The 27,935-nt window shown below is 36.6% G+C and overlaps 2 protein-coding genes across 4 annotated transcripts; both read right to left on the bottom strand.

Annotated features, from left to right (window-relative positions):
- Positions 1-26: 26 nt before the first annotated feature.
- Positions 27-13,189, bottom strand: LOC125075319 (zinc finger protein 37-like). Of its 3 annotated transcripts, none has more exons than XM_047687045.1 (15): positions 12,955-13,189; positions 10,394-10,528; positions 9,373-9,492; positions 8,349-8,488; positions 7,856-7,993; positions 6,853-6,970; positions 6,030-6,134; positions 5,537-5,688; positions 5,118-5,177; positions 4,216-4,329; positions 3,614-3,745; positions 3,310-3,381; positions 2,636-2,852; positions 2,154-2,300; positions 27-197 (listed from the first exon to the last, which is right to left on the bottom strand). In XM_047687045.1, exons 1-15 carry the CDS (start codon positions 13,090-13,092, stop codon positions 66-68), a joined length of 1,920 nt encoding a protein of 639 aa, XP_047543001.1. In that variant the 5' UTR covers positions 13,093-13,189; the 3' UTR covers positions 27-65. The 3 variants fall into 3 exon arrangements, with proteins under 3 accessions (XP_047543001.1, XP_047543002.1, XP_047543003.1); XM_047687046.1 differs by having other exon boundaries at positions 7,856-7,990; XM_047687047.1 differs by having other exon boundaries at positions 7,856-7,981.
- A 543-nt stretch (positions 13,190-13,732) lies between these two features.
- LOC125075227 lies at positions 13,733-26,001 on the bottom strand. The gene is made up of 10 exons (XM_047686920.1): positions 25,947-26,001; positions 24,722-24,789; positions 22,139-22,213; positions 21,096-21,194; positions 19,048-19,146; positions 17,406-17,550; positions 16,507-16,598; positions 14,915-15,474; positions 14,390-14,439; positions 13,733-13,867 (listed from the first exon to the last, which is right to left on the bottom strand). Exons 2-10 carry the CDS (start codon positions 24,785-24,787, stop codon positions 13,803-13,805), a joined length of 1,251 nt encoding a protein of 416 aa, XP_047542876.1. The 5' UTR covers positions 24,788-24,789; positions 25,947-26,001; the 3' UTR covers positions 13,733-13,802.
- Between the last annotated feature and the right edge of the window lie 1,934 nt (positions 26,002-27,935).

Here is a 27,935-nt window from a genome sequence, read left to right as displayed (position 1 = left end):
TCGTTAAAATAAAAGAAAACTATTATAAAAGTCGATAATTTATTAGTCATTCAGTAGAACAGTGCTCAAGGCCCCGCTGTGACGGTGAAGTACTCGCACTGGGCGTTCTGTCGCCCCCACTCGAACATGAGGGGCGATTCATTCTTGTATATCTCAGACTTTGGTGCTGTTTCCGGCGGAGGTAACTTCGGTTTGATCTGGAAATTCAAGATTTACAATTAAAAATGGATGCAATCATTTATTATTGCTGTGGAGAAGAACTTGATATCAATCACATTTTAATTCGAAACTTAAAAGTTCATTTTGTTTTTTAAATATTGGACATCACATACATCACTCTGATCCCAATGTAAGTAGCTAAAGCACTCGTGTTATGGAAGATCAGAAGTAACGACGGTACCACAAACACCCAGACCCAGACAACATAGAAAACTAATGAACTTCGACTCGGCCGGGAACCGGACCCGGGACCTCGGAGTGGCGTTGTGGTGCACACTCGACAGTTAATATATAGTTTTCTTTGTTTCAAAATATATTTTAATAAAAATAATGAATGATCACAGCAACACGCAGACATTATTAAAGCGAAATCGTTATTTTTGGATTAGTATCGGTGTACAATAGGCTATTTGACAATGCGTAAAATAAAGTGTCAATTATAGGCTAGTTGACAAAATTTGGAAATTAGTTTAAAACTATAGCTTAGCATCTATTTCACCCCAAAAATATACTATTTTAAGAAAAATAGGTTTTTTATGTTAGTATTTTGAGTTTTTAGAAATGAACTTGAAATTGACCGCGAAAAAGGCCAAGACTGTCATGGCGTCTTGAATGACGTCACACCTCGCGAAACAGCCGTGTTTGTGTATGACAATCAATTGTGTTTTTTAATAAAAAATGAATTCCTCGTATTATAAATACTGTATGGTGCCCCAATGTGAAAGTACAATGATAAAAACGCCAGACAAATTATTCATATACGTACCAAACAATAAATAAATACGAATAAAGTGCTTAAAAATGGCATGGAGGCAAGATGCTCTTATTTTGTCAACTAATTCCACAATTTATTTCTGTGAAGATCATTTCGATGTAAGTATTAAATACAACTTTATATATCTAGTTATAAATGTATCGTAAAAGAAATGAATTTAGCAAATATAATATATTACACATAACCTATAAAATGTTAGGACTAGAATAGGACTTTATGATTTGTTTGAGTTAAAATATTATTTTCGTTTTATAAAATGTAATAATTCAAACTCTTCTTATGTTTTTAGTTGCCAAATGATATGACTAATTATACAGAGTATCATATTATGGGTAAAGACACAAGTGCGCATGAAACCAGGTTGTATACCAACGAAGTTCGAATGCCAAGAAGATATATGTTGAAAAAACAAAGTTTGTCAATAATCGCAGAGTGTTTGAAAGATCCAGAACCAAGTAGTACCCCCAGTTTATCTGCCATAATGATAATTGATAGCAACAACGTAGCGTTCCGCGCTTGTTTCGCGAGGTGTGACGTCACGCAACTCTGATTGGTGTTTAATGTCACGTGATTAAATGCCTCATTTTGTCGATTTTATTTTCCAAAAATATAATTAATCTTTTATTATTTTTGTAGAAAAGTTGTTTTTTTATTTACTAATTATCATGGTTAATCATTAGAAACTCAAAGCCATCCGATTTATTATTAGTGGAAACAAGCCTATTGTAATCAGTATATATTATGAGTTTAAATATGGTTATTTATTGACGAAAGTTGAAAATAACAATTAATTTATTTAAAAATCCATAAATAAAAATGCATTTTTTTAAACGTTTGTCACGTGATACAAAACGCTCCCGATCGGTCGGGTTTGTGATGACGTCACTTGCTCGTTAACCTCGTTTGCCTACTGTATGTGGATTACATGTGCCATAGGCAAGTGACGTCACCGACCCCATTGCTGCGCCATATTGTCAAAGTAGCGTTTTCGCGCGCTATTTAAATATGGAATTTTTAATTTGATATTTTCAGCAAATATGAACTATAATTAAAAAAAAAAACAACTTTTACCGGGTTACTTGACCTCTATTAAATAATATAAAACGGATTTTAAAATCCAGTCAAATAGCGTATTGTATTTGCATCGGGGTCAGCTCACCCGCGCGCTGCGGTGTATCTTGAGGTGCACGAGCTTGATGTGCGTGCGCATGGCCGTGCGCTGCGCGAAGCGCCGCCCGCACACGCCGCACTCGTACGGCTTCTCGCCCGTGTGCGTGCGCACGTGGTTCACGAGCGTCGACTTCGCCTGCGATCAGGATAACAAACGGCTCGTAAGCGTCCCACACTCTCCGACTGTGTTTGGTAACGAAAACTTAACGATTTATTACTATAATTTTTATACATAAACTCTCGCCTCGAAGGTCAAACGAGTCCAAATGGATTTGCTAAAGGATATTACAACACCGATGACTTCTCAGTCGATCGCGCGCCTCGGGAACGAGACGATCGCCCGCGGGCCGTTTCAGATAACGATTTCAATGGTTGGACATGATGACATTTAAAAAGATCCCGCCGAGTTTCTTTCTGGTTCTGTATGTCTGTATGTTTGACCCTGCGCTCGGCCGGACGTCGGGCACTCACGCGGAACATCTTCCCGCAGGTGTGGCAGACGTGCGCGGGCGGCGCGCGCAGGCCGGCGTGCACGGCGCGCGCGTGCTTGTTGAGCGAGGCGCGCGAGGCCAGCGCGGCGCCGCACGCGCCGCAGCGGTGCTCGCGCACGCCCTCGTGCTGCACGCGCGTGTGCGCCGCCAGCTGCGCCGCCGTCTCGAAGCGCTTGCCGCACGCGCCGCACTCGAACCTGCGCACGGGGCGGTGACCGGTCGCCGTCGGATTCGGGCCAGGCGGGCGTTGGCCGAATAGGACTAACAATTTATTATAGACTAGCAGTTGCCCGCGGCTTTGCTCGCGTGCAAGTTGAATATATGTACAGATTAACCTCAAATATTGAGTTAATTTAAAACCTCTTTGTACACCATTAGTGTGGATTTCACCCCTTAGGGTAGAATATATAGAAACAATAATAAAATTTCATGTCTCTAACTTCTTCCATACAAACTTTCAACTAGGGGTTAAAACTAGGGGTTGAGGCGTCCGTCATTTTCACCCCCATAGTGGGTAGAATTTCCAACACTCCTTCCTTATTGAGTGTCTACGCAATAAAACGATCCCACTCACCAAATTTCACGGCCCTGACTTTAATAGTTTACGCTCGGCGACGATGAATCAGTCGGTCAGTGTGTCTAAAGGATACTCACTTCAAGCTCTTCTTGTCCTTATGCTTGGAACTCCTCTTCAAGTGCTGTCGGAGTGTGTGCGCCGACTTAAATCTGAAATCGTTCATATTTTAACGGACCAAGAAAATACCGCGCACGCCAGTGCGTCGGGACAAGTTCGTATTCGAAGCAGGAGAAACCTAATCCTGTTTATCTTTTATGAACAAATCAAATTTATATTTACACCATTTGTTACTAAACGTTTAAAATTAACAACCGCTATAGGTAACTTGCGAAGTTAAACGCGTATTTGGCTGACGAAAGACTGAAGTCATAAAGTACTCACCTCACGTCACATTCGACGCAGTAGAAATCTTTGGCGTCGCTGTGTTTGACCATGTGGTGTCGGATTTGATTCCTCGTTCGGAACTTCTTGCCGCATTCCTCGCATTCGTAGTTTTTGATGCCTTGATGTATTCTGGGTAAACATTCTTATGTTTGGATGTAATTCGGTATGAGAGATAGCTTCTAACCTTTTGCTTAACCTAGTTAAAAAACGTAAATAGGCGGTTTCCTTTCACGAAGTGGGGGGGGGGAGCGATGTAAGAATCGCCGGAATTCCTACTAAACAAACACGCCAATCTTGACGAGATAATTTATATTCTGACAAACCACATAGGTTACCGCTGAGTTTCTTTCGCCGGTTCTTCTCAGGTCCGAGGTGCTAAATTCCGAACCGGTGGTAGATTTTTGACAATCAATAAGCAAGTGTATACACTTCTATATTGAATAAAGATTTTTGACTTTTGACTTTGGTTATATACGAAAGGATGACAAATACCAATCAATTGATTTATGCACTAAAACTATTATTATAATTTATTTAAACCTAATTTTACCGGTAATTATCAATTTGTTAATAAATGTTATTACTATATTACAACTCACAGCTGATGCTCCACGAGCGAGTCCCTGTTCACGAAACTCTTCCCGCACTCGTCACACTTGACGCGAGTCCCCGAGTGGTGGTTTCGCATGTGACCGCGATGAGTTTTGTCGTTGCTGTTGAGTGTACAATCAAATTACTTTTGTTAAGACATTTATACATATATTTCAGACGTGAAATCACGTAAAATAAATAAAAATATAGTTATAATGATATATTATTATTATTATTATATATAACAACGATGTATATAATATATCTAAAGAGGTAGTGTAGGTAGTATTGATAGGTAAAATAACTATTAAACAAGTAATAGAGGTTGGCTTACGCAACATTGCGTCATCCGCGATTTTATTTTGGACAAAATATTATTAGATTCGTCTTCCGTATACAACAGGGGTGTAGCTACCACCTTATCAGCCCCAACGTACGTAAACAAAAATTATTCCCAATTTTTCATCAACAAATGACAAAAAGCAAAAAAGCAATTTCTTTAAAAGTGCCCAAAATTTTGGAAAAAGTGACAAATAATTGTGATGATGAAATATTTTGTGATATATGTTTACGCTTCCAAAGGACCCCCAAACAATTTTTTATACGGGGCAAGGCATGTTACGCTTCTGGTAGAGAAGTTATTCCATATTAGTTATAAGTCAATAGTCTTAGTAATTTAAGAAGACTGCTTTGTATACAACTATCTCCCTTCCGCTAACGTAATTCGCACACACACACGAGACACTAGAGAGTGGCATAAGAGACCTTTATACTGCTTACCGTCACGGTAATAAGTGTTTTATATCAAAACTTGATATCGTGGAATAAACTACGAAGTACTATTTAAGTTAAAAAAAAAAAGTATTATATCTGTCAAGCTTAAAAATAAACATCAATATAAGATTCTTACTTGGAAATCTTCCCGCAGATATCGCAAGTGAACACAGAAAGTACGCCTTCATGTTGAGATCTAGAAGAAAAAACAGGTTTTGAACTTGGCACTGCACTACCGTGCGCTGTACTAATCACTACAATATTGATGTAACTAAGCAACTTAAACTATATGTACTATGTAGGTATACATATATAATATAGTGACGCACTAAGAAAGGATTGTTAAATTTGATTTTATATACGAAAACGTATTTCATTGTCAAGTCAGACTGGTTCTGAACTGATCACATGACAAGGATTTTTTTTTTAAGATTTTTTAATGAAAGTTATCAATGTTGTTTTGACATGAGATTTAAACTTTGGAATAAGTTGGGTGGAATGTTAGTATAGTTACGAATACCGCGCCAAAGGAAGGTTGGGTCGTGCCGTTCTCACCTGTAGTGGTTGATCATAGCGAGCCTGTCGGCCATGCGGCGGCCGCACGTGACGCACTCGAAGCGCCGCGTGTGCGTCAGCGCGTGCACGGACGACGAGTACGCGCTCGGGAAGTGCATCGTGCACAGCTCGCACTTGTACGGGCCGCGCGCCTGCCCGGGAATACCACACTCCGGTCAAATAGACAACAGAAATAGTGGTACAGTTCGTAAGTATACTATAAGTCGAACTTACTAGACTGCAAGTCACTCACAGGGAACGGGGCGGAAACGAGGTCCCAGACTAATGACGTCACGAAAACGGTCGCGACATCAATTAATCAGCGCTACGAGCAAAAGCGCTCCCCACCCCACCGACTACGTACCGAGCCGAGGTGCTATCTCATATGAGACAACCTTAGAGCAAACGTCACTCGTAGCCCGAGAGAACTTGAATTTAAAGGCTGATTACCAGCGCACCCACGCAATAAGAAACACGTATCTTTCGTACTCACCGGACTATGTTTGAACATGTGATTCTTGAGTTTAACCTCGAAATTGAAACCTTTGAAACACAGCTGACACTGGAAGGGGAACTTGAGCGTCGCTTTACTTTCTTCCTGAAATAATAATACATTTTAAAATTACCACTACAATGCTATGATCTATTTCGTTAGCCGCCAGTCTTAAGAACAGCTGACTCAAAATTGTTTGTCATTGTTGAAACTTTTATAATAACGCCTTTGGGAAATATGACAATCGCCTCCTTGCAGTTTACTTGCCAGTCAGTCACGATGGCCATTCTCAAGGGAAGGCTATTTTGTATTTCGTAGAGTCAGCACAAGAATTTCATGAGCTTAACCACATCTACCTTCTATGATGCACATTCGGAAACAATGACGGTACAAGAGGAACATTTTCTGTGAAAGATCAGAGCCGTTCCTTAGGTCACTCCGTGGCTTTAATACACACGACAATATGCCCTAGTCTGAGAAAGACTTTAGTAACATCTGACATTTATTTAATTTTCTGGTAATACCTAAGATGAGTAAACGCTCTTGGGAACAGCTTCGTAGTGAAACAACCCCCATTAGATATGCTATACAGCAATACTTAATATTTTTGTGTTTTGATTCAAAGGGCGAGTTAACCAGTGTAACGACAGGCACAAGGGACATAACATTTTATGTCCCAAGGATGATAGTGCAGGGGTGCATTGTTGTAAGAAATGGTTAATATTTATCACTGCCATTGCCTTTGGGCGATGGTGACGACTTACCATCAGGTGGCCCATTTGCCCGTTCAATACCTGTATTATAGAAAAATAGCCCATCTCACCTCTCGCTGCTTCAACTGCTCAGTCGGATCCAATTTAATGATTCTAATTTTCGTTTCATCTATTTCTATCGGTTTTCTGAGAACACTTCTCTTTGGTTCTGAAGCCTCTAAATTTACACTGAAATCATAAAAGTATAGTTAAATAACGGCTCATAAACGTCCCACTACTGGGCAACCTATTACCCCCCCTTCCTTTCTCGAGAAGAATATTAACTGTAGGTGTCCTACCGCAGGTGTTTAATTCATCTCGTGCTCGGCGGTGAAGGAAAACATCGTAAGGAAACCTGCCTGTGTCTAATTTAAATTAAATTCTGCCACATGTGTAACCGCCAACACGAATTGGAGCCGAGTGGCGGAATAAATTAAACTATAACACTGTAACATGATGATTCAAAAGTGGTCTTATGAGCTTACTTGAATAAGGGAGATTTTGATTTGAAGCTGGACAAGGTTTGGATCTAATACCAGAGTAAAACTGTTACAAGAAATTCCGTAATTGAGAGATAAGCTAGGCGGAAATCAAAGAAAGATTTGGATTAACACAATTTTACTGTGTTTACAGTATATTGATACGAGAAGCAAAACTTCGTACCCCCTTTTAAGAAAATCACGCGGACAGAAGAGCATTAAATTTAGCATAAAACCTAACACATTTATATAATACGCATTGGGAATACATAAAATTATATTTAAAAGAAAATAACACACAATACCACGCGTTTTACACACACACACACATATATATAACTACATAGGAAAATATTCATAGTTTACGTTCATACTGCCAACGACAACACACGACATGTCAACGTTAAAAATCAGTGACGATTTTTTTTTTTTTATAATAATGACAAGGTATCGTTAAGTACAGCCTCTTTTACATTCCAATCCACGCATCTTATATTCTTTTAGCAACAAACGCCAGTCGAATTAGAACTGTTATTTAAAAAAAAAACCCTACAGTTATTATGACATAAAAAAAAAAACATTATAAACGACTTACTCTATATCTAATTTATCTTCAACGGCTCTGAGTGATTTCGATTTAATTTTCTTCTTGACTTTCTTCTTTTTTTCTTTTTTCTCTTCTTTAATATCAGTTGCGATGAGATCTTCGAGATTCTTATCCCTATTTGTTCTGCTATTATTAAAAAGTAACATTAGACAGCTACCATTATTTATTCACCCAAACCGGGCTTAGAACTCGTGACCTAAGGACCTACATATTCCTATGAAGTTTGAGTTTTTTAATTTAAAAATGTACTTGCAAATGGGCCTTATTACAACTGTCCAGCCATTTGAACCATCCCTTACACCAGAAGCCACCAACATTGGTTACCAAAATGTTATGTCCCTTGTGCCTGTAGTTACACTGGCTTACCAAATGGCAACCGTACAACCGTCTATTCAAACCTCAACGATACTTAGTATTGCTTGGCGGTAGAATATACGACAAGGGTAGTACAAAAACCTTGGAAATAACGAGCAAAACATACCTTATCACGAGTAACGGTTGGTCGTCATCCCCTTCCGAAAAAACATACTCATCCTTTATAGATATATTGTCGTCTAATATTTCAGCGTCAACCGGTACATTTATATCTATTAAATTTGATAGATAATTCGGTTTGTCGTGCTGTAAGAATTTGAAATGCATTGAACTTGGACCTTGCACTGTTGTACGCGTCTGTATAGATGAACTGATTTATCTTAAACTAGTTTTGGGGTTCATCGTCTGGTTATACGCATAAAAAAAGTAGATGATAAAAAGAGTATCTTCTTCCTTGAGTTTCAAGCTTGCTGCATATCAGAATTACATCAAATTCGGCTCAGTAGTTTAGTTGTAAATGAGCAACAGACAGACAGAGTTACTTATAATACTATTATAGAATAATATGGTTCAAAATCTATTAATTCATCGATAATACTTAAAAACAATATTTGAAGATAGAAAAGTTTTCTTTTAAAGACTTTTTTTATAATTTAAACTTCAAGTACTTCAGAGCAAGTGCGTATCTAGTATCGAATACATTTCAATGGCAGGAGAAGTGAGATAATCAGATCTTAAATTTACATATTCTATGGGATTTGCTTATAAATCTGCTAGTGCACGATACACTAAATTTAGTTCTTGTTTATTATACATATAAACTATCCTCTTGAATCACTGTTTCTTACGATGTGTATTTCAAAAGATCTAAACGGAACAGACAGCGGAACGCGAATTCGTTTTGTACTATGTATAATTAAAAAAAAAATCACTTAACTATTAATATATACTTAAATTTACTTCCAAAGTTTCAATAACATTCGCTGCCATTCGAATCGCATTTTCAAGAATCCACAACGAATATTTTACCTCGACCAATGATGTTATCCCAATTCAAGGTCATAGTTGTTTATCTTAACTCGACCTACCATTGAAATGGACTACAGTCTCAGTATAGGTCGAGCACTCGGAACATGTCAATTTGACAAAGTTACAACGAGCCAGAAATTCTATATAGAACATGTACTTACCTCTAGAACCTTGTGGTAGCCATTTTTACTTCGACTCGTATCAAAAACAAGTACGTTTGATTTACTTAAATACGGACTCGCATATTTCGTTAATTCTGGATCTTGAACGTCCACAGGAAACTGGAAAAGATTCTATTGTAGTGCACAAGTATGTGCGGAAACACAGGTGCACTCCCTATTCCGACACTATTACAATCCGACAGGGCGCCTAATATTTGGGGGGGAGGGGGCGGTGTTCGCAAGGTCCGGATTTTCCATCTCTCGTGCTGGATACCCTCAATACTGTAGTGTTCACAAATATCGTTACAGTAAGGCACTGAAAGGTCAAAGACCGTGTAGTGTCCTTGCGGTCCAGTTTGACCCTGGTCGAATATAAAAAGACGCCGTATGCTTGCCCGGGGCGCTTAGACGTTTAAAGCCGGCCCTGATTATAACTAATAAACTCTGCCACAAGTGTATCCACTAACAAGCATTGGACCAGCGTGTTGGAGTAACCTCCCAACCTCCCAACTAAGCAGGGCCGGATTTAAGGGCAACCGGGGCAACTGCCCTGGGCCCTCCACATGCGTTAACAAATATCTAGATATAGTGGTATGCGTTAACAAAGTATTAATATTATTAATTATTCCACGCCTCAGTTGGTCTAGGGCCTTCACTTCTTTGGTCGGCGATGCGCTCCTTCTGCGAAAGTGTCATGTCGCAGAAGGAAGGTCGACTAGGAGGCCGATTGTCAGGTTGTCACGGTAGCATGCGAAAGCGATCCCGTGTCGCCTGCCGAAAAGACGGAGAGGGTTCCGTTGGTTTTTTAGTGGGTATTCCGTTGACCGGGGCGCACTCGACGCCCTGGACATCGGCGAGTCCCACATATGCCCCCACCTCCATCATGTGGGGAAAGCAAAAAGCGATTTTCCAGCGAGAAAAAAAAACAGAAAAGGGCCTCCACTCCTTTCCCTCCCCAGGGCCTCCAGACTTTTAAATCCGACGCAAGCTAGTAAAATATAATTTAAGATATAATCCTCACCGGCGCGCATCGACTATGATAATCGTATAACATCGTATGGGCGTTGATAACTTTTTGTTTGAAACGAACACTCTTAAGCAGTAGAGCGCTGCATTCGTAACAGAGCCATTGCGGTAAGCCATCTGATTCTGACACCTGGAAAAAATATATTATTTATTTTTGTGGGGTTTATGCATTATGCAAATGTTCCACTTGATGGTGAGTGGATTATCCGAACGCCGATTAACCGAATCGCCTATTATCCGAATCGGTTCTAAGCGTAATGTAAAAAATTAAAACCAAGTGGTTTTGTTGTAACTAGTTGGAACTCGCTGGAGTCCAGATATATTTCAACTGTTATGATTGTAGAACTATGTTTGTTAATCTTGATAATGTTTTTCTTTATCTCCGGTCTATTTTCGATTATCCGAATCGACCGCGGTCTCAATTAATTCGGATAATCGACGTTTTACTGTACTTATAGAATAACATAACCTGACAGGCTGTTTCATCATCGCCGAGCGTAAACTATTAAAGTTAGGGCCGTGAAATTTGGTGAATAGAATCGTTTTATTGAGTAGACACCCACTAAGTAAGGAATTTTGGAAATTCTACCCCTAAGTTAGAAACATCAAACTTTAATTTTGGGATACTGATCAAAAAATTAGTACATACATTTAAACGTTTCTGGATATTCTACCCCTAAGGGTTGAAATAGGGTTTGAAATTTCGTTTATAGGTTATTATTGAAGTCTGTCTTTTAAGTTAGAAGATTGGAGGTCCAATAAAAACATAACAATATCCAATTCATCACAAAGCTTCGAAATTCAGATGTTGCGTCTCCTGTGCCTATAAGTATGTGTCCCCTCGCTCTTTAAACAACACACAACATATCCACAGATTGCAACTACGTGGTCGAATATATAATTAGTGCATGGTCGACTTGGAGACTATAGTCGGGTTTGCAGAAACCTATACCACAGTGTTTGTGTTTAAAATTGTAAACACATGTTGAGACAAAGCCATGAGATTATACCCTTTTTAACATAAGCATTCCATTACAGTATTGGGCATACAATTAAGTCCAAGTCTTCAATGTCGAACACTCTTATTTATCCTAGTCCAATGGAAGTAGGAAAAAAGGTAAACAAACCTTAGATTGACGTATTTCATGAGATTCGCTAATAACTCAGCTATATTGTGCACTACTAAGAGTTTATGATTAATATATCTCTATTTATAATACAACACTATTGCACTTAACTATTTCTTTACAATTTAATTTTACTTCCAAAATACCGATAACAGTGTAGTCTACATTTAAAACGTCATTTTTTTTGCTAATCCATAATGAATATCATAGATCAATCAAGCTCTCGACTAATGATATAGCATCAATTTGCTGTCAAATGTTGTTTATTTGGCTCTTCTCCTGTTATAGTTGGAATAGAGTATTTAAAGTATTTTAATTAATATAATAGAGTATTTTTTACATATATTTGACTTGTTTTTGTATGTATGAGTTAGTACTATCTCACTTCACTGAAAAGAGTTCTTCCCTGCACAAGGTTCGCTGGTAGGGCATGCTTTAAGTAAAAGAAATGGCAATCATTTTATAGATAGGAGAAGGTAAACTAATATCACCTAGTTCTGACTTTACTAAGTTAATATATCACTCCTAGGAAACAAATACCGTGTAGTATTCGTTTTTATTGACTTGGCCTAATAAATAAAGCTCATGTCAAAAAACATTGATAAATAAGGCATATTACTCAATACAAGATTATACTAAAGATAAAAAAGTGTGGACTTTGTATTTATTGACTTCATGGTTGGCTATATAAAAAATTATTTGTACTTTACTGAATGAGTTTCATGCCGGTTCTTCTTGGTAGAATCTACTTTCCGAACCGATGGTAGTTTGACTTTTAATTCATCACTAACATGACGATTCAAAAGTGCTTTAGGCTCATAGCCTACTTAAATAAAAAATATTTTGATTTTTTCTCATGCTTTTATAATGTATATTGTGTGGAGTCTGTGGGAAAATATATTTGGAAGACTTCTATCCAGGTTAAAAGTTTGTACAGGAATTATTTTGGAACTTAGGAGCTAATAAGGGCATGAAAGTTTTCATAGAAATTTGATATTCTTGTTGTTAGAAATTGTTCCAGTAGTTTTTAATATCCATTTCATAAATCAGTAGTACAGGGACTAAGAGTGTATTGGCGATGCAGGTTATCAGAAACTGTAATTTAGGGAGATTCTGATGGGCTATGTCATCAAATATACAATTAAATATTTAATGAAAAATAAAATTTAGTATGATATGATAATTATTATAATATTATTACATTTGCGTGAATCACCAATAAACTGATATTATGGAATGTATTCGAATTCGATGTATCAAGTTGTGTTTTGTTTTTCTTAAATATCTTTTAAGTTGATAACTATGTCGTTAAAAATTTGTTTATGTTAAGAAAATATACAAATATCGATATGTCGCGGTTGGAAGATAAAACTACATGGAACCAACCGTGGACATAGTATTATTGAAGTAATAAAACAACGTTACTCACAATAATATCTGCTAAATCGATGAAAAACCCACGGTATGATTCAATTTTCGTCATTCTTTTGTCTGTTGATAAACAACACCGACATATGTTTTTCGCCGTCTCAAATTCCAGTTTGAATTCACTGTCGTTCGGCTCCATGTTTTAATATTTCTTAAAGTTAAATGCATTAAATATTTATTTAAAATTAATCTTTCAATCATGTAAACAGAAATAATGGCGTCAGTTATTTGACACGATGTTTTGACAGCTGTCTAAGTTTTAGAGATCTAGTAAATTTTTTTCTTAGGGAAGCAAACGTATTGTCCTATACAGCCATGCCATGCTATATAATAGCCAATGTATATTTAATAATAAAAAGAGAATAGGCTTGCTCCTCACGTACAACACCTAATTAAATTAATTGAATTAATCTCAAATTATATTTATTGCCTAATTTTACATTCTATATTTTACAACGTGCCGTATCAACGCATTAAATGTTTTTTGTGTTTGGTCTTAACTTACTTCCGCGCTGCTTTGCCGTTTATATAACTAATTTCGCAAACGGTTTGCCTTAATTTCCGTGTCAATTATTTTGTTCGAAATTTTCACTCTTTTACTATTCGCCTATTTGTTTTTCGATATTTTATCAGCCTTATAACATCGAGTATTAATCGTCGTTTCATTTAACGTTATGACGTCGGCGCCACTCTGTATAAAATGGTTTGCCCGCTTTACTTCACTCCTCAAACTCTAAACGAAATAAAACAAAATGCATTTTGCTTGTATTCAATATATATAGTAAATACATATTTAATTATTGTATAAAAATAAAAAGTTTTCCGCAGCGCAATTCAAATTAACAGAGTTTATTGACTATGTTCACATGTCAGTACATATATCGGCGGGGCTGATAGCAGGAATACCGGTGGTTCTGGAAAAATAAAGAAAACATCGATTGAAAAAAATGCTAGATAGGTCCGCCTATTATGAATTTACGAATAATAATCTAGTAATACTTAGTGTCATTTCCAATGGGCAGATGCAAGCGTTTCGGCTCGTATATTGTACGAGATGTATTTTCGCGTATAGACCTTTCCAATAGAAGTAGGAAAAAAGATAAACAAACCTTAGATTCACGTATTTCATGCGATTCGCTAATAACTCAGCTATATTGTGCACTACTAAGAGTTTATGATTAATATATCTCTATTTATAATACAACACTATTACACTTAACTACTTATTTCCACTTTAATTTTACTTCCAAAATTCCGACAACAGTTTCGTCGACGTTCATAACGCCATTTTTTCGCAAATCCATAGTGAATATCATAGACTAATCAAGCTCTCGACCAATTATATCGCTTAAATTTACTGTCAAATGTTGTTTATTTGGCTTTCCTCCTCTTGTGGTTGAAAAAGATTATACACACATATAGATTGAAATATATACCTGCATTTTTTAAGTTATCCATAGAACTACTATGTTGACCATTATTATTCCTGAAAAAAAGATTAGAAATTGATTAATGTATTTACGGCTTAACAATGGTAACAGATTAATAAATAACATGTGGTAACTTTTCGTTCAACAAATGCAGATGTCAATCCATCACCGAGCAGGATATACTATGAAGCAAATTCGGTGATGTTTGTCTGGGTTTGAACTCGCATTCATCGGTTTTTTATGATATCGGTAGGCGGACGACCGAATAGGCCACCTGATGGTAAGTGGTCAACACCACCCAAAGAGAATGACAAAACCATTCCTTATATCATCAATGCACCACCAACCTTGGGAACTAAGATGTTATATCCCTTTTGCCGGTAGTTACACTGGCTCACTCACCCTTCAAACCGAAACACAACAATACAATCTGGGCAATGACAAAAACTTTACCCCCAAGTAATGTTTTTTTCGACTTTTTCATATATTTTTTCGGAATAAGTTCGTGAAATATTAAAATTGTATACTCACTTCTGTTCATTCAAAGGAATGTTGTTCAAAGATTTCGACAAACTATAACCGTTCGCGGCGACGTTTTGCAAATCAGCCAACGAGCATGCCTGTCGCAATCTAGCGACTAATCTATGCTGTAATTGACAATTACACGAACAGTTGTGGCTCGTGTCTTCGATGTTAATCATCGGTACTTTCAATCCGTTTTTCATATGAGATTCGTTGTTGTCACCTGTTTGACTTTGACAGCATTTCCCGCCATTGTCACTAATATTGCTAGTGTGAAAATTCCCTGTCACTTTAGTGGGTGACGTACACGTTTGACAATTCTCTATCGGCTTAGTGTTGCGCGACGTGTGAGGATCTAGATGTCGGTTAATATTCGGATCGGATGCGAATTTCTCGTTCGTTTGGATATTTTTACGATTTCTCTGCATCATTGATAGTTGGTACTGTCCCTTGCGACTCGTCGTGGGTGAAATATTCGGAGATCGGCTCGGAGACGTGTGCGCTGATTTCGTTTGAATACTTTTGATTGCATGCTTTATTTCGTACTCTGTCGCTATCGCTTCGAATACCTGGAAATAATATATAGACATTTTATTGGCAATATCAGGATTATTCGAGAAACGTTCGAGGGCGTATATTCAAACGATTTTATATGAACGATCCAAAAATTTAGTTAGTTTTTAATTAAACAAATCAATTACACAGATATATTCACAATAGTCATCAATATCGATTCGTTAATAAATAATTTGCAAAAACACACATAAATCACTGAATTTAATCCAAAAAAATAAAGATAATGTTGGATATTAGCGATTCGTCGCACACGCGGTGCGCGGGAATTCTTGAATGTAACCGTCGATCCAAGATGGCTGCCGCGCTGACATCGACGCGACGCTTCCCTAGAGCGCCGTTCAACTCCCATTGACGCTCTTTTCCAACCAGTATGAATGAACAAGATGGCGCACCATGAGCCGTCAAATATATTAACTAAAACGTCACGATCATCCGGGATTCATATATTTTTGATACAAATGTGATATTGCCAAATAAAAATTTTAAATATTCCGTTGTAACTAAATGGATGGACCAATGTTGGTGATGTATTTACTAAAATAAGGTATTAGTATATATATATTTGAATTGTTTTAAGTAATATGTAGGTACTTTTTATTCCAAATTTAAAATTTGAATTTCATCGTATGGTCGAATCCATGTACTTCATTGGTTAATGTTACTCTTAAGTTAATGAATATTCGCACTCCATTGGTCAATGCGCTCGGCTAGCGTTAAGCGAGATGAAGGACAGTGAAAAGAAATCATTTATCCAATGAAATTCACGTGCATTAACCAACGAGAACAAGGGATATCTTTTCATGGAATGACTAGTTTAAAGATTTGACATTATAGCTTAGGTTATGTTTGGTTTTATTTATTTATTATACCTGTATTAAAATAAAATAAACTTAATTTAACCTATTTTGACGCATTTGCCCAAATTTTTTTTTGCTGCGGTGTCATTAATACATACCAAAATTTGACTCAAAATTATTTTCAGTATATAAATAAAGTAATAATAAGATGTTGAGTCATGTAAAAACCTGTTCAGCGATCAAGTTCCTCGCGAAGGGCGAATCTTTTGCGGGCAGCGTCTCACGACACAACGCACACCGTTCTAATCGGTTCCAACAACCTGTAAGTTAAGATTACATGACATAATATTCAAAAATTAAATGCACTTCAGTATTGCTATAAAAGATCTCTAAAGAAAGAAAACTCTTTGCGTCAGATATGTTTTTTTAGGGTTCCGTAGCCAAATGGTTAAAAACTGAACCCTTATAGATTCGTCATGTCTGCCTATCTGCCTGTCCGTCTGTATGTCACAGCCACTTTTTTCCGAAACTTGGTAAATTGATGTATTCTGTGAACCGCATCAAGATTTTCACACAAAAATAGAAAAAAAAAACAATAAATTTTGGATTTCTCCATACTTAGAACTGAACGAAATCTGGTAAGTAGTAATTTTTTAATACGTCATAAATCCGTAAACCGCAATTTACGTTTCATTCAATCAACTCAAATATGAAAATAAAAAAAATAATTTCATAAACATAAACCTTGTTACTTGCTGCTACGGAACCCTTCATGGGCGAGTCCGACTCGCACTTGGCAGCTTTTTTATTATAATGTATGAATTGTTAGACGGACGGCCGATAAACATTGGACCCTTAACATTGGCGCCATAAGATAATTAACCATTCCTTAGATCGCCAATGCGCCACCACCTTCTAGAACCGAAATTGGTCCGTGGAGTTAAATTGGTCCACTCACCCTTGAAACAGACTTCCTCAGACTTTGTACAAGCGAAGCCCTACCAACAAGTGAACTTTACATTTTAGCTCATATTAAACCTAAGGAAGTTTTACTTTAAACAAACTCAACTATGTGAAAACGCCAATAAGATAAATTATAAGGTCAAGATATAAAAACGGTGGCCAACCTTCACAATACAAATGTGATCGTGCACAGTTAAGAGCTTTGGTCGCGGTCGCGGCGCACACGCAGCACGACAGAGCCTTCACGACTCCAGCGAGTGCACGACGAGACTTTTCGCCGCGGGAACCCCCGCCGCAGCTCCAGAGCAACTGAAAGTCGAACTATTGTGTAACTAGTCGAAAATCGAATGTTTTTTAAAAGTATCGTTCTATTTTAATTTTTTTTTGTATTGTTAGCAATAAAGCTTGTCAAAGACCGAAGACGGCAAATCGGACACGACCTTACGGCCTTTTAGAGGTACGGGGACGTGCACACTTGTACAGGATCTCGGTATTTGTGAATTTATTGTCAATAAATATCAAACGAAAAACGATAGTTTCTCACAAAGGGAAAGTATTGAAAGTACTACATCGAGGAGAACACAGTGTTCATGTTTTGATTACATTAGTGACTACCGATCCGCCCCGGCTTCGCACGGGTGCAATGCTGATACTAAATATACTACAGAATGTCTAACTATTTACAACTTTTTTGGCCTTAGACAATACAAACCGCTATGTCATTGCATTTTAAATCTATAATCCCTTCGAAAATATTGATTTAAATTACACGCTTTAAAGGGTCATATTATTTCAAGGAGGATAATAAATGGTTATTGTGGCCTATCCCTAACAAATACAGTTTTTTGAAGACCTTTTTAAGGTGTACAATACTGTGGTAAGCGCAAAACTTATGTTTATTTACGACATCACATTAGAAACCTCTAAAATTATCAGTGTTTCTCTACTATATTGTGCACGTATTATACACATAAACCTTCCTCTTGAATTAATGTATCTATTAAAAAAACCGCATCAAAATCCGTTGCGTAGTTTTAAAGATCTAAGCATACACAGGAACAGACAGCGGTAAGCGACTTTGTTTTATACTACGTAATGACGATAGTGAATTTTTATAATGCGCGCGCAGGGTGATATGTCAACTAGACGATGAAGTTGCTCAATGCAATTCTTAGTTTAATGGCTTTTAGTTGTGCCATAGGGCACAGATTATTTCGCCAATGTCACGTAGGATGGAGAAGACACGAATGAGATTGATCGGTATGGTTGAGATAACAAACTCAATTAAATTTTAAAGTCAAATATAGTAGTAGTAATTTCCTTGTTAATCCGTAACCTAGAACAACACAAACATTAAGGGTTAGTAATAGAAACTAAACTAAACTATATATAATAAGATATATCACTCAATTGGACTATTCACAACTTAATTTTATTACATTTAATATATTTACACAAAAAAGAACAAAATGGACTAAACACAAACGATGAAGTTGCTCGCTAAGCCGCAAATTAAATGTCAAGTCGCTCAAAATAGACAACTTCACACCCTATCACAATGTTTTTTGTTACAAATTGAAATAGGGAACATTAAAATTTGTCAAAAAGATCAATATTAATGGTGAAAAAGTAGAAAATTACTTTACTGTAATTAATTATATTTATATTAAAAACTATTTTTTTTTTATTTGGCTGGTATTCATTAAAGCCCGTGCATTAAACTAAAAAAAAAAAACATAACATCGGTTGACAAGCCGAGAGGAGAAGGACTGAACTGTGTTGTCTTTGCGTGATGTATTAGTTTACCTCGGGATCATCTTTGGGGTCAACGCCGCAGTTCCAGACTAACAGAGAAACGCCGTGGCCTTCACCGTCGCCACGTATAAGACCAGCTACCTTACCGATCTGTAAAATAATACAATGTTATATATACGTGTTAGCATTTAGTACCAATTATTATTATTATATTAGCATTTATTTTAAATTATTATGTTTTATACACTTAGTTTTGTTGTAATGTTAAGAGACTGTCAATTGATTGTAAACACGTGATGAGTTACTCCACTATAACGAATTGTTGTTGTCAGTTGAAATTATGAAATGTATAGTCAGTCCGTTCGGAACATCGGCAAGTGTAACAAGTGAATTTTGATTCTAAATAAATCTTGAAGTACAAAAGTGAGACTGGTTAAAATACGTTACCATAAAAGCTCGAACTACGGTAAATCTTAAAATTTTCCAGTAAAACCTAAGATTTACCGATTATGAATGGTAAATGTCCATAAAACTTTGGAATTCGAATTTTTACCATCATTCACTTGGTTAATGTTAGGATTTACATGTTAGGTTAGGTTAGGTTGGAATGGTAAAAGTCCGAAAAATTCGTCCCTTTTTAATAAGACGTACATTTACCAACTCATGTCAGTTTTACTGGAAAATCTTAAGATTTAACCTTAGTGCGAGCTTTTACAGTAACATATATATTGGCTGATAGGACTTTTTGCAGACCATCTATTTATTCAAGTAACAATTTTTAGTATAGTTTAGTTCCTGTTTGAAGGGTTAGTGAACCAGTGTATATACAGGCGTAAGGCGTATATACATATCAGTGCGTTACGAAGTCCTTTTTTTATGTAAAATCTATGTATACCTTTATTGTAAATTTGCCGTTTTATATATAAAAGATATTTGCGTATTGGCGATGCAGAATGGTTTTAAATGTAATTTCTTATTTCCATGTTTATAAGTTAAGACTTCCATACAAACTATGCCCAATTTTACGTGAGATGAACTTTCTTAAGCATTTTTTTTTAGCTTTAGCAGCCCGTAAATGTCCCACTGCTGGGATAAAGGCCTCCTCTCCCTTTGAGGAGAAGGTTTGGAGTATATTCCACCACGCTGCTCCAGTGCGGGTTGGCGGAATACACATGTGGCAGAATTTCGTTGAAATTAGACACATGCAGGTTTCCTCACGATGTTTTCCTTCACCGCCGAGCACGAGATGAATTATAAACACAAATTAAGCACATGAAAATTCAGTGGTGCCTGCCTGGGTTTCAACCCGAAATCATCGGTTAAGATGCACGCGTTCTAACCACTGGGCCATCTCGGCTCTTTTCGTAAGCGCTAGAACATAACATACCCCATAGTCAAATACTGAACAAAGACAATCTTCGATACGAACACTCATTCCCAATTCCATTATCTTAGGTGATGATTTTGAAAAGCTTCAACAACTATCTGCTACTCATGAAAATAACCCAAAATATCGATTTATACATTTTTATGTTTCAAAAATGATGTTTTTCCATACAAGCTTTTAACTTTAATTTCCCCCTATTACCTATTTCTAAAAGATAATTTATTTATTTTATTTTACGAACGAGCCATAGTAAGTGGTCACCACCGCCCTTAGACAATGACGCTGTTAAACATTAACCATTCCTTGCATCACCAATGCGCCACCAACCTCGGAAACTAAGATCTTATGTCTCTGTAGTTACACTGGCTCACTCATCCTTCAAACCGAAACACAACAATACTGAGTATTGGTTTTTGGCGGTAGAATATCTGATGAGTGGATGGTACCTACCCAGACAGGCTGGCACAAAGCTCTACCACCTAAAAAAAATCTTTATCATCTGTCTTTCCCTCATTAACAGAATCCATATCATATTTCTAACATCAGTAAGTAGGATTTTTCATACAAGCTTATATCTCCTATGTAAGTACCTACATCCCCTTATCCCATTTAAGTACCATGAGGAATTTCTGTGCAAAATTTAACCCTGTTGGACCCCCAGGCGGTGCATTTTATGTCAGTCACAGTTAAATTGATAGGTAGGTTATATTACCGGTAGACCAAGAAAATCCTTGCCGTCTGCTTGAAGTAAGCAATCCCCTCTCTTCAAACCGGCGTTATCGGCCCTGGAATCTGCAGTCACTTCATGGATCTATTGAGAGAAATTAGAATTAATTGATGTACCTACGAAATGCCAAAAAAGTCCAGCGGTAAGATAGTTTCCTAGCTAAAACACAGACAAACGCCGCTGAATTTTCATGCTCTCAATTTGTATCAAGGTCAACATATATGTTGATACTCCAACACATCCATTTTTAATTAAATAAACTTAACAAACACTCTAGTTTGATTGGTCGTCACGCACACTAAGACGACTGAGTGTGCATGACGCATACATTGACCACCTCCGTGGTCGAGTAGTGTGTACACCGGTATTCATGGGTACGCCACTCCGAGGTCCCGGGTTCGATTCCCGGCCGAGTCGATGTAGAAAAAGTTCATTAGTTTTCTATGTTTTCTTGGGTCTGGGTGTTTGTGGTACCGTCGTTACTTCTGATTTCCATAACACAAGTGCTTTAGCTACTTACATTGGGATCAGAGTAATGTACGTGATGTTGTCCAATATTTATTTATTATTATACATCGGGATAGTGCGAATATTTAAATTTAAGCCTAAAGCAGCGGTTTCTTTTTCGTTCAATTCGCATTCATTTTTTTTACTTTAATCACTCAAAGAGTAACGTCTAAACAAAAAGCCAAGCCTTACAATAATTGAATATGATATGATATATATCACTTTCGTAATAAGCAATATTGACATATCCTTTTGGAAAATTACGTTCGTACTAGACGGTCGATACAGTGCGCTCATTGGTCCAATCAAATGGCGCGCTTCACAATTATACGTTACACATTTCCGTCCCATCAAAAATAAATCACACGTGAAAACAAACCGAATAAGGAATGTTGTTATTTAGGTTTTATGTGGTTGTATCTGTACGATATAGGTGTATTTGATTGGTGGACAATGTATTGATTCAACATAAAGATTGGATTTATGTTCGTAGTCTTAAAAAGTACTGAAACTTTACTTACCCAAGGATACGGGTCCCACAAAGTCCTCGTGAGCCGGAAACCAAGACCCTCACCTTCATCTTCGGGCAGATTAAGCTACGAAAACCATTTAATAACAATATTTATATCTCAATATTAAAACACAAGATAACAATTTTGCCATTAAAGACATACTATTTTTAAACATGTACACGAATCTGTATACATTAAAATGAATGTTAGTATTTAGGTTATCTGTGTGTTCTTAAGCTGTTGTGACGTAACAATGGCGGTTATCTGTTCACCCTGTTCCTGAACCAAAAAGTAGATATTTACTTCTATGTATGATCTTCATTATTACCTTATTTCGTAACTACTTTATGCTACACACGCGAAAGGTTAGTTACTTTATTAAAAAATAACAAAAAATATTAAACAATAACACAGAATAATTTTAAATCCGTCCATTAGTGAATACCGTTTAAAAACCTTTTCGTAGTTTTTGAATTTATTATACAGACGCGAGAGAATTTTATTTTAATATAACCTATGTAGTGTATATAAAATTACGATTCAAATAAATACATCGTCCTCAAAAAAAAAAACATAATCAAAATATACTTTATTCAAGTAGGCTTTTACAAGCGCTTTTGAATCGTCATTTAACAAACTCTATTTAGTTAGTCTACCACCGGTTCGGAATGTAGATTCCACCGAGAAGAACCGGCAAAAACTCAGTAGTTACTTATCAACATTTAAAATACAAAGTTAAATAGCCAAATACAATTATATATGTATACAATATATCCTCCTTGGAACTGCCTCCTTGGAATTGTTATCGACTTTAAATAATTAATTTTTTTAGTCATTCGCAAAATTATACTCTACAAATATTTTAGTATCTCTGTTGACAGGGCCCGATCTACCGTATGGCTTTCTGGGCTTCACCCCAGGGCCCCGTGGATTCAAGGGCCCGTGGCCCGTGGATTCAAAGTTTAGCGAAAAAAAAAATTACTCTTTTGCAGTGGTATGGCGGCCATTGGGAACTGTCAGAACAGTATGGCAAGGTGATTTTCGTGAATGGCTACTCGACGATGATTAGCTATGCAACAATTAGCCCGGTACAAATGGTTGAATTGTTTTATTTAAATTAATCTATTCGCGTCGGTATGGCGGGCTGTAAGTCACACCCGAGAAGTATGGCATTACGTTACCGCCTACTTCTTTTTTTTCGACTATCTGAAAATACAAGGATTTTTGTAGAACAAATCGTTCGACACTCGTTATTTATCCGACGCGTTCGATTAACGCCCACGCGATTGGGCTATGACCATCATTTTCCTTTTTGCCTTTACGCAATTAGACCGCTGAAGAACCGCCATACTGGTACAAATGACCTAGTATTTTGTGTCATCATCTCCCGGTCTATTTGTTTCAATGTTGTTTAATTTCGTGATATGATTTTTACATCTATCGTCTTCAGATTTTTACATTATACAATCAAGTGTTTAAAATTCAAATGCGAACGTCACAGTCTAACAGATGTTGCCAAAACATCGCATCGCTCCTGATCACGTAAAACGTAACGCGTTTTATCCTTATCACGATAAAGCGATCGAAACTACGAAACAATACTAATTCTATATAAGATTTTATATTAACATGGTTATTTTTATTACAACAAGTATTTAAAACGGGATATTTACCACGTTTTTTATTTTTATTTAGTGGAGCTCGATATTTCGACATTATCTACGAATGTCTTAGTCAGTGGCGTAGCTAGGTGGGCAAGGGCCCCGGTTCATAGAAAATCATCGGGCCCTCACCCCCCCTTTCCACTCCATCTTTAACTTTATATTGCCCTTCAAAATTGTAACTAGGAATAAGAATAGGATACAGGATACAGCGAGTTGAACTTATCATTAGTAGGCTAAATCCATACATCATCTCTATTCAAAGCTTAGGTTAAAGGGCTCCCTGAGCTCCGGAGCCCTGGTGCACTGCACCACCTGGCCCTACGATAGCTACGCCACTGGACTTAGTCCTGTTTCAATTACTTATAGTAATACTAATTCTATAGTTCTCGTCCGTCTCGAGTTTAGATTTTACCGATATGTTATCCCCGTATAGTGGTTAGTGCAGTTTTAATTATTTCAAACGATTTTAGATAGCACATGGAAGAAAAGTAACCAGTGCGATTCGGACACGCGCTCTGAGGGTTCCGTACCACTAGCAAGATAAACACTGTAACAACAATCGTGAGCTGAGACGGCCCAGTGGTTAGAACGCGTGCATCTTAACCGATGATTTCGGGTTCAAACCCAGCCAAGCACCGCTGAATTCTCGTGTGCTTAATTAGTGTTTATAATTCATCTCGTGCTCAGTGAACGAAAACATCGTTAGGTAATCTGAGTGTGTCTAATATCAACGAAATTCTGCCACGTGTATTCCACCGACCAGCATTGGCTCAGCTTGGTGGAATAAGCTCCGAAACTTTACCTCAAAGGGAGATCCTCCTTAGCCCAGCAGTAGAAACTTACTTTACAACAATTAATGAAAAAGAAGTACTTCACATAGAGTTTTCATCCCTTCGATCCCGGGGATGAATTCCGAAATATAACTCACCACGACTAGACGAACTCCAGCTGTGTACTCCTGTTCGGGATCACCGTTTAATATTTGTGATTCCATATCTGAAACATAACAATTTCAATGTAATAAAAATAAGTACACAATCATAATGATAGTTATATTATTGTAATTTTTTTATCATACTGGCTAAATATACTACAGAATGTATCTCTACATACAACCTCTTTGTTACTAGACAACACAAACCTCTACCTGCATTTTTAATCTGTAATATCTTCGAAAATATTTATTTGCATGCCGTGGAGGGCCGTATAGATCTATATTAAATGTACAATGTTTTATTTGGATAAGGATTATTGCTGTACTGCTTAAAATCGCTTCGAAAATAAGCCATTATTTCTCGTAAAAAGTAACGGATTAGAACTGGTTATTGTGGGTTATGACTATGAGATATACCATCGCGGTTATGAAGCCTCTTTTAAGGCTTACAATACTGTAGTACGTTATTTCGATCTATCTCGTAGGGTTCAGCCAGCGTTTGCAATGTAAGCGTAAAAATATTTTTATCTACGTAATCACCTCTAAAATTATCAGTGTTTCTCTACTATATTGTGCATGTATTATACATATAAACCTTCCTCTTGAATCAATCTATCTATTAAAGAAAGTTACATCAAAATCCGTTGCGTAGTTTTAAAGATCTAAGCATATACGGGGACAGACAGACAGCGGGAAGAGACTTTGATTTGTACTGTCTATGTAGTAAAGATTAATATTACAATCGTACAACAAAACTCATTAAAAATAAGTTATTTAACAGCTTGTGGATATCCCACGTCTGAGTTACAGATTCCTCACCATTTTGAGGTACAACTTCTTGGATAAAAAACTCAATATATGTAATATGAGGAGTAATCGACTATCATTGTAGTTTTGTTAAGTAAAGTTTTTAAACGACCTCAGCACAACAGCTGACCGAGTATGTCATTAAATTATTAACGGGACCTTCATATTTTTTTTCCACTGTCTAAATCAGTTACGTAGAAGTTGTTGGGTGAATAAATTCTAGGCAATGTTTAAAATGACAATGTTTGAATTGAATATTTACCAAATAAACAAAATAGTTCAGACTCTAGGTAGTAACGTACATACACAATCATCACTCAGGTAACTCTCGATAATATTTAATTCTATCTATCTATAAAGATATATATTTTTAATCACCAAAATTAATAATAATGTATTTAGTACAACTTACCCCTTTAAAATTTTAATATACAACACAAATAAACACGAAAGCTGAGCTTACGACGAAACAAACTCAATCGAACTGCTAAATTCGATAGGAGAGCAACGCAATGTAGTGCTGTGACACGGTACATCGATATCGACAAATATTTTTACTGCAAAAATTACAAAAAGATAGATATTGCGTCACAGTGGTTATAATTTAATTGTGTTGTTCTTTATATTACATCTGTGGCAGAATTTCATTCTGCAAGTCTGCAATGATAATTACAAATTAAGGGGATGATAAATCTTTACTGCTCGTGTTTGAATCCACTTAAGTTAAGTTTAAAGTGTTTCTTTTAATTTTTAATCGTATCTCGAAGTCTCTTCATAAAGTCCATATCATTCAAAGCTTATTTTGTTAAAGATCAAATATAATATATAAAAAAATTTAGCATTTTTCGTAATGTAAAATCTGCGTTATCGTATTATAAATACAATTTTATCGATACTTTCACTTCACTATTAAAACCAGCCGACCTCAAAGCACGGTCGCGCTGACCTACAACATGTCGTAACACCCAGCATCATCGGTATGCACCATTTATCTTAACATTCATAAGATCATGTGTTTAACCAAATAGAATTTATGATCTGGGTTTAATTTATTCAGCCACAATCATTCCAATTGAAACGATTACATTTTTTTTTTTTAAATAAATTGTCATGAAATAAAAAAAAAAACTATTTCTTCCTTCGAATTAACAAAAAAAACAACCGAAGGAAGATGATTTCGATGTATATATATTTAATAAATAACGGACATAGGAAATAATTTAACAATGATGGATAATATTTAAGTGAGCCGAGACGGCCCAGTGGTTAGAACGCGTGCATCTTAACCGATGATTTCGGGTTCAAACCCAGGCAGGCACCACTGAATTTTCACGTGCTTAATTTGTGTTTATAATTCATCTCGTGCTCGGCGGTGAAAGTAAACATCGTGAGGAAACCTAATTACTACTACTATACTAATTTCAACGAAATTATGCGACCAACCCGTATTAGAGCAGCGTAGTGCTACATACCTTCTCCTCAAAGGGAGAGGAGCCCTTAGCCCAGCAGTAGGAAATTTACAGGCTGTTAATGTATATAAGTGAGATAAGAAAAGACAAGATATACGATTGTTATTCAAAAATCCTTGCGAATTAAAACAATAACAAAGACAGAGTTTAAATAAAACTTGACAAAAGTCGCCTGGGGTGGGGTGGGTCGACCTTACGTGACGAATTCTTCCAGTTCATTCTACTGTAAGCCGCGTTAAATAACGTAAATAATCACTTCATATTTGACTTATAAGTGTCGGTTAAGATACACGCGGTCTAACCACTCGGCCATCTCGGCTTCTTTGGGTAACTTAAATTGCTATTGTTGTGTCAATATGAGCCGTGTTATCTTTTATAGACTTTTAAATGGTAAGAAACGGCAAATTTCGTTAACGTCAATCAACCTGTCGGCACAACTAAAAGCCGTTAAACAAAGAATTGAATTGAAATTTAAATAATTATAGAACTACATTAACTTCAGTATTTATAACTTCAATGAAGTTACCGCACAAACGGACAGACACCGAAAGCTGCTTTCCCCTGTATACTATTCAAAGATTTATGCCCTGAAACTTAAAAATCAAACGAAATAGGTACATTTTTGTATGAAATCGAAAGATAAATTTTCGTTGTTTGGGACACATGTAACAGTCAAATGACAAATAAATAATTTTTTTTTTTTTTTTTTTTTTTTGCTTTTATTTGTGTCAAAAAGACACAGATTATTTCGCCAATGTCACGTGCGATGGAGAAGACACGGTAGAGATTGATTGGTGCTTAAATAATTATATTACATTAAACATCTTAGCCGAGCGACATCTGCGTCATGTCAAACAAATACACTATAAAAAAAAAAAAGGCGGGAGTTTTTGGCGGCAGACAGATTGGATCGTGATTATCATATTGACTGT

This window comes from Vanessa atalanta, chromosome 30, assembly GCF_905147765.1.
Source record: "Vanessa atalanta chromosome 30, ilVanAtal1.2, whole genome shotgun sequence".
NCBI lineage: Eukaryota > Metazoa > Arthropoda > Insecta > Lepidoptera > Nymphalidae > Vanessa > Vanessa atalanta.
Note: the sequence above shows the minus strand (reverse complement) of the source record. Positions and strands in the feature narration are given on the sequence as shown.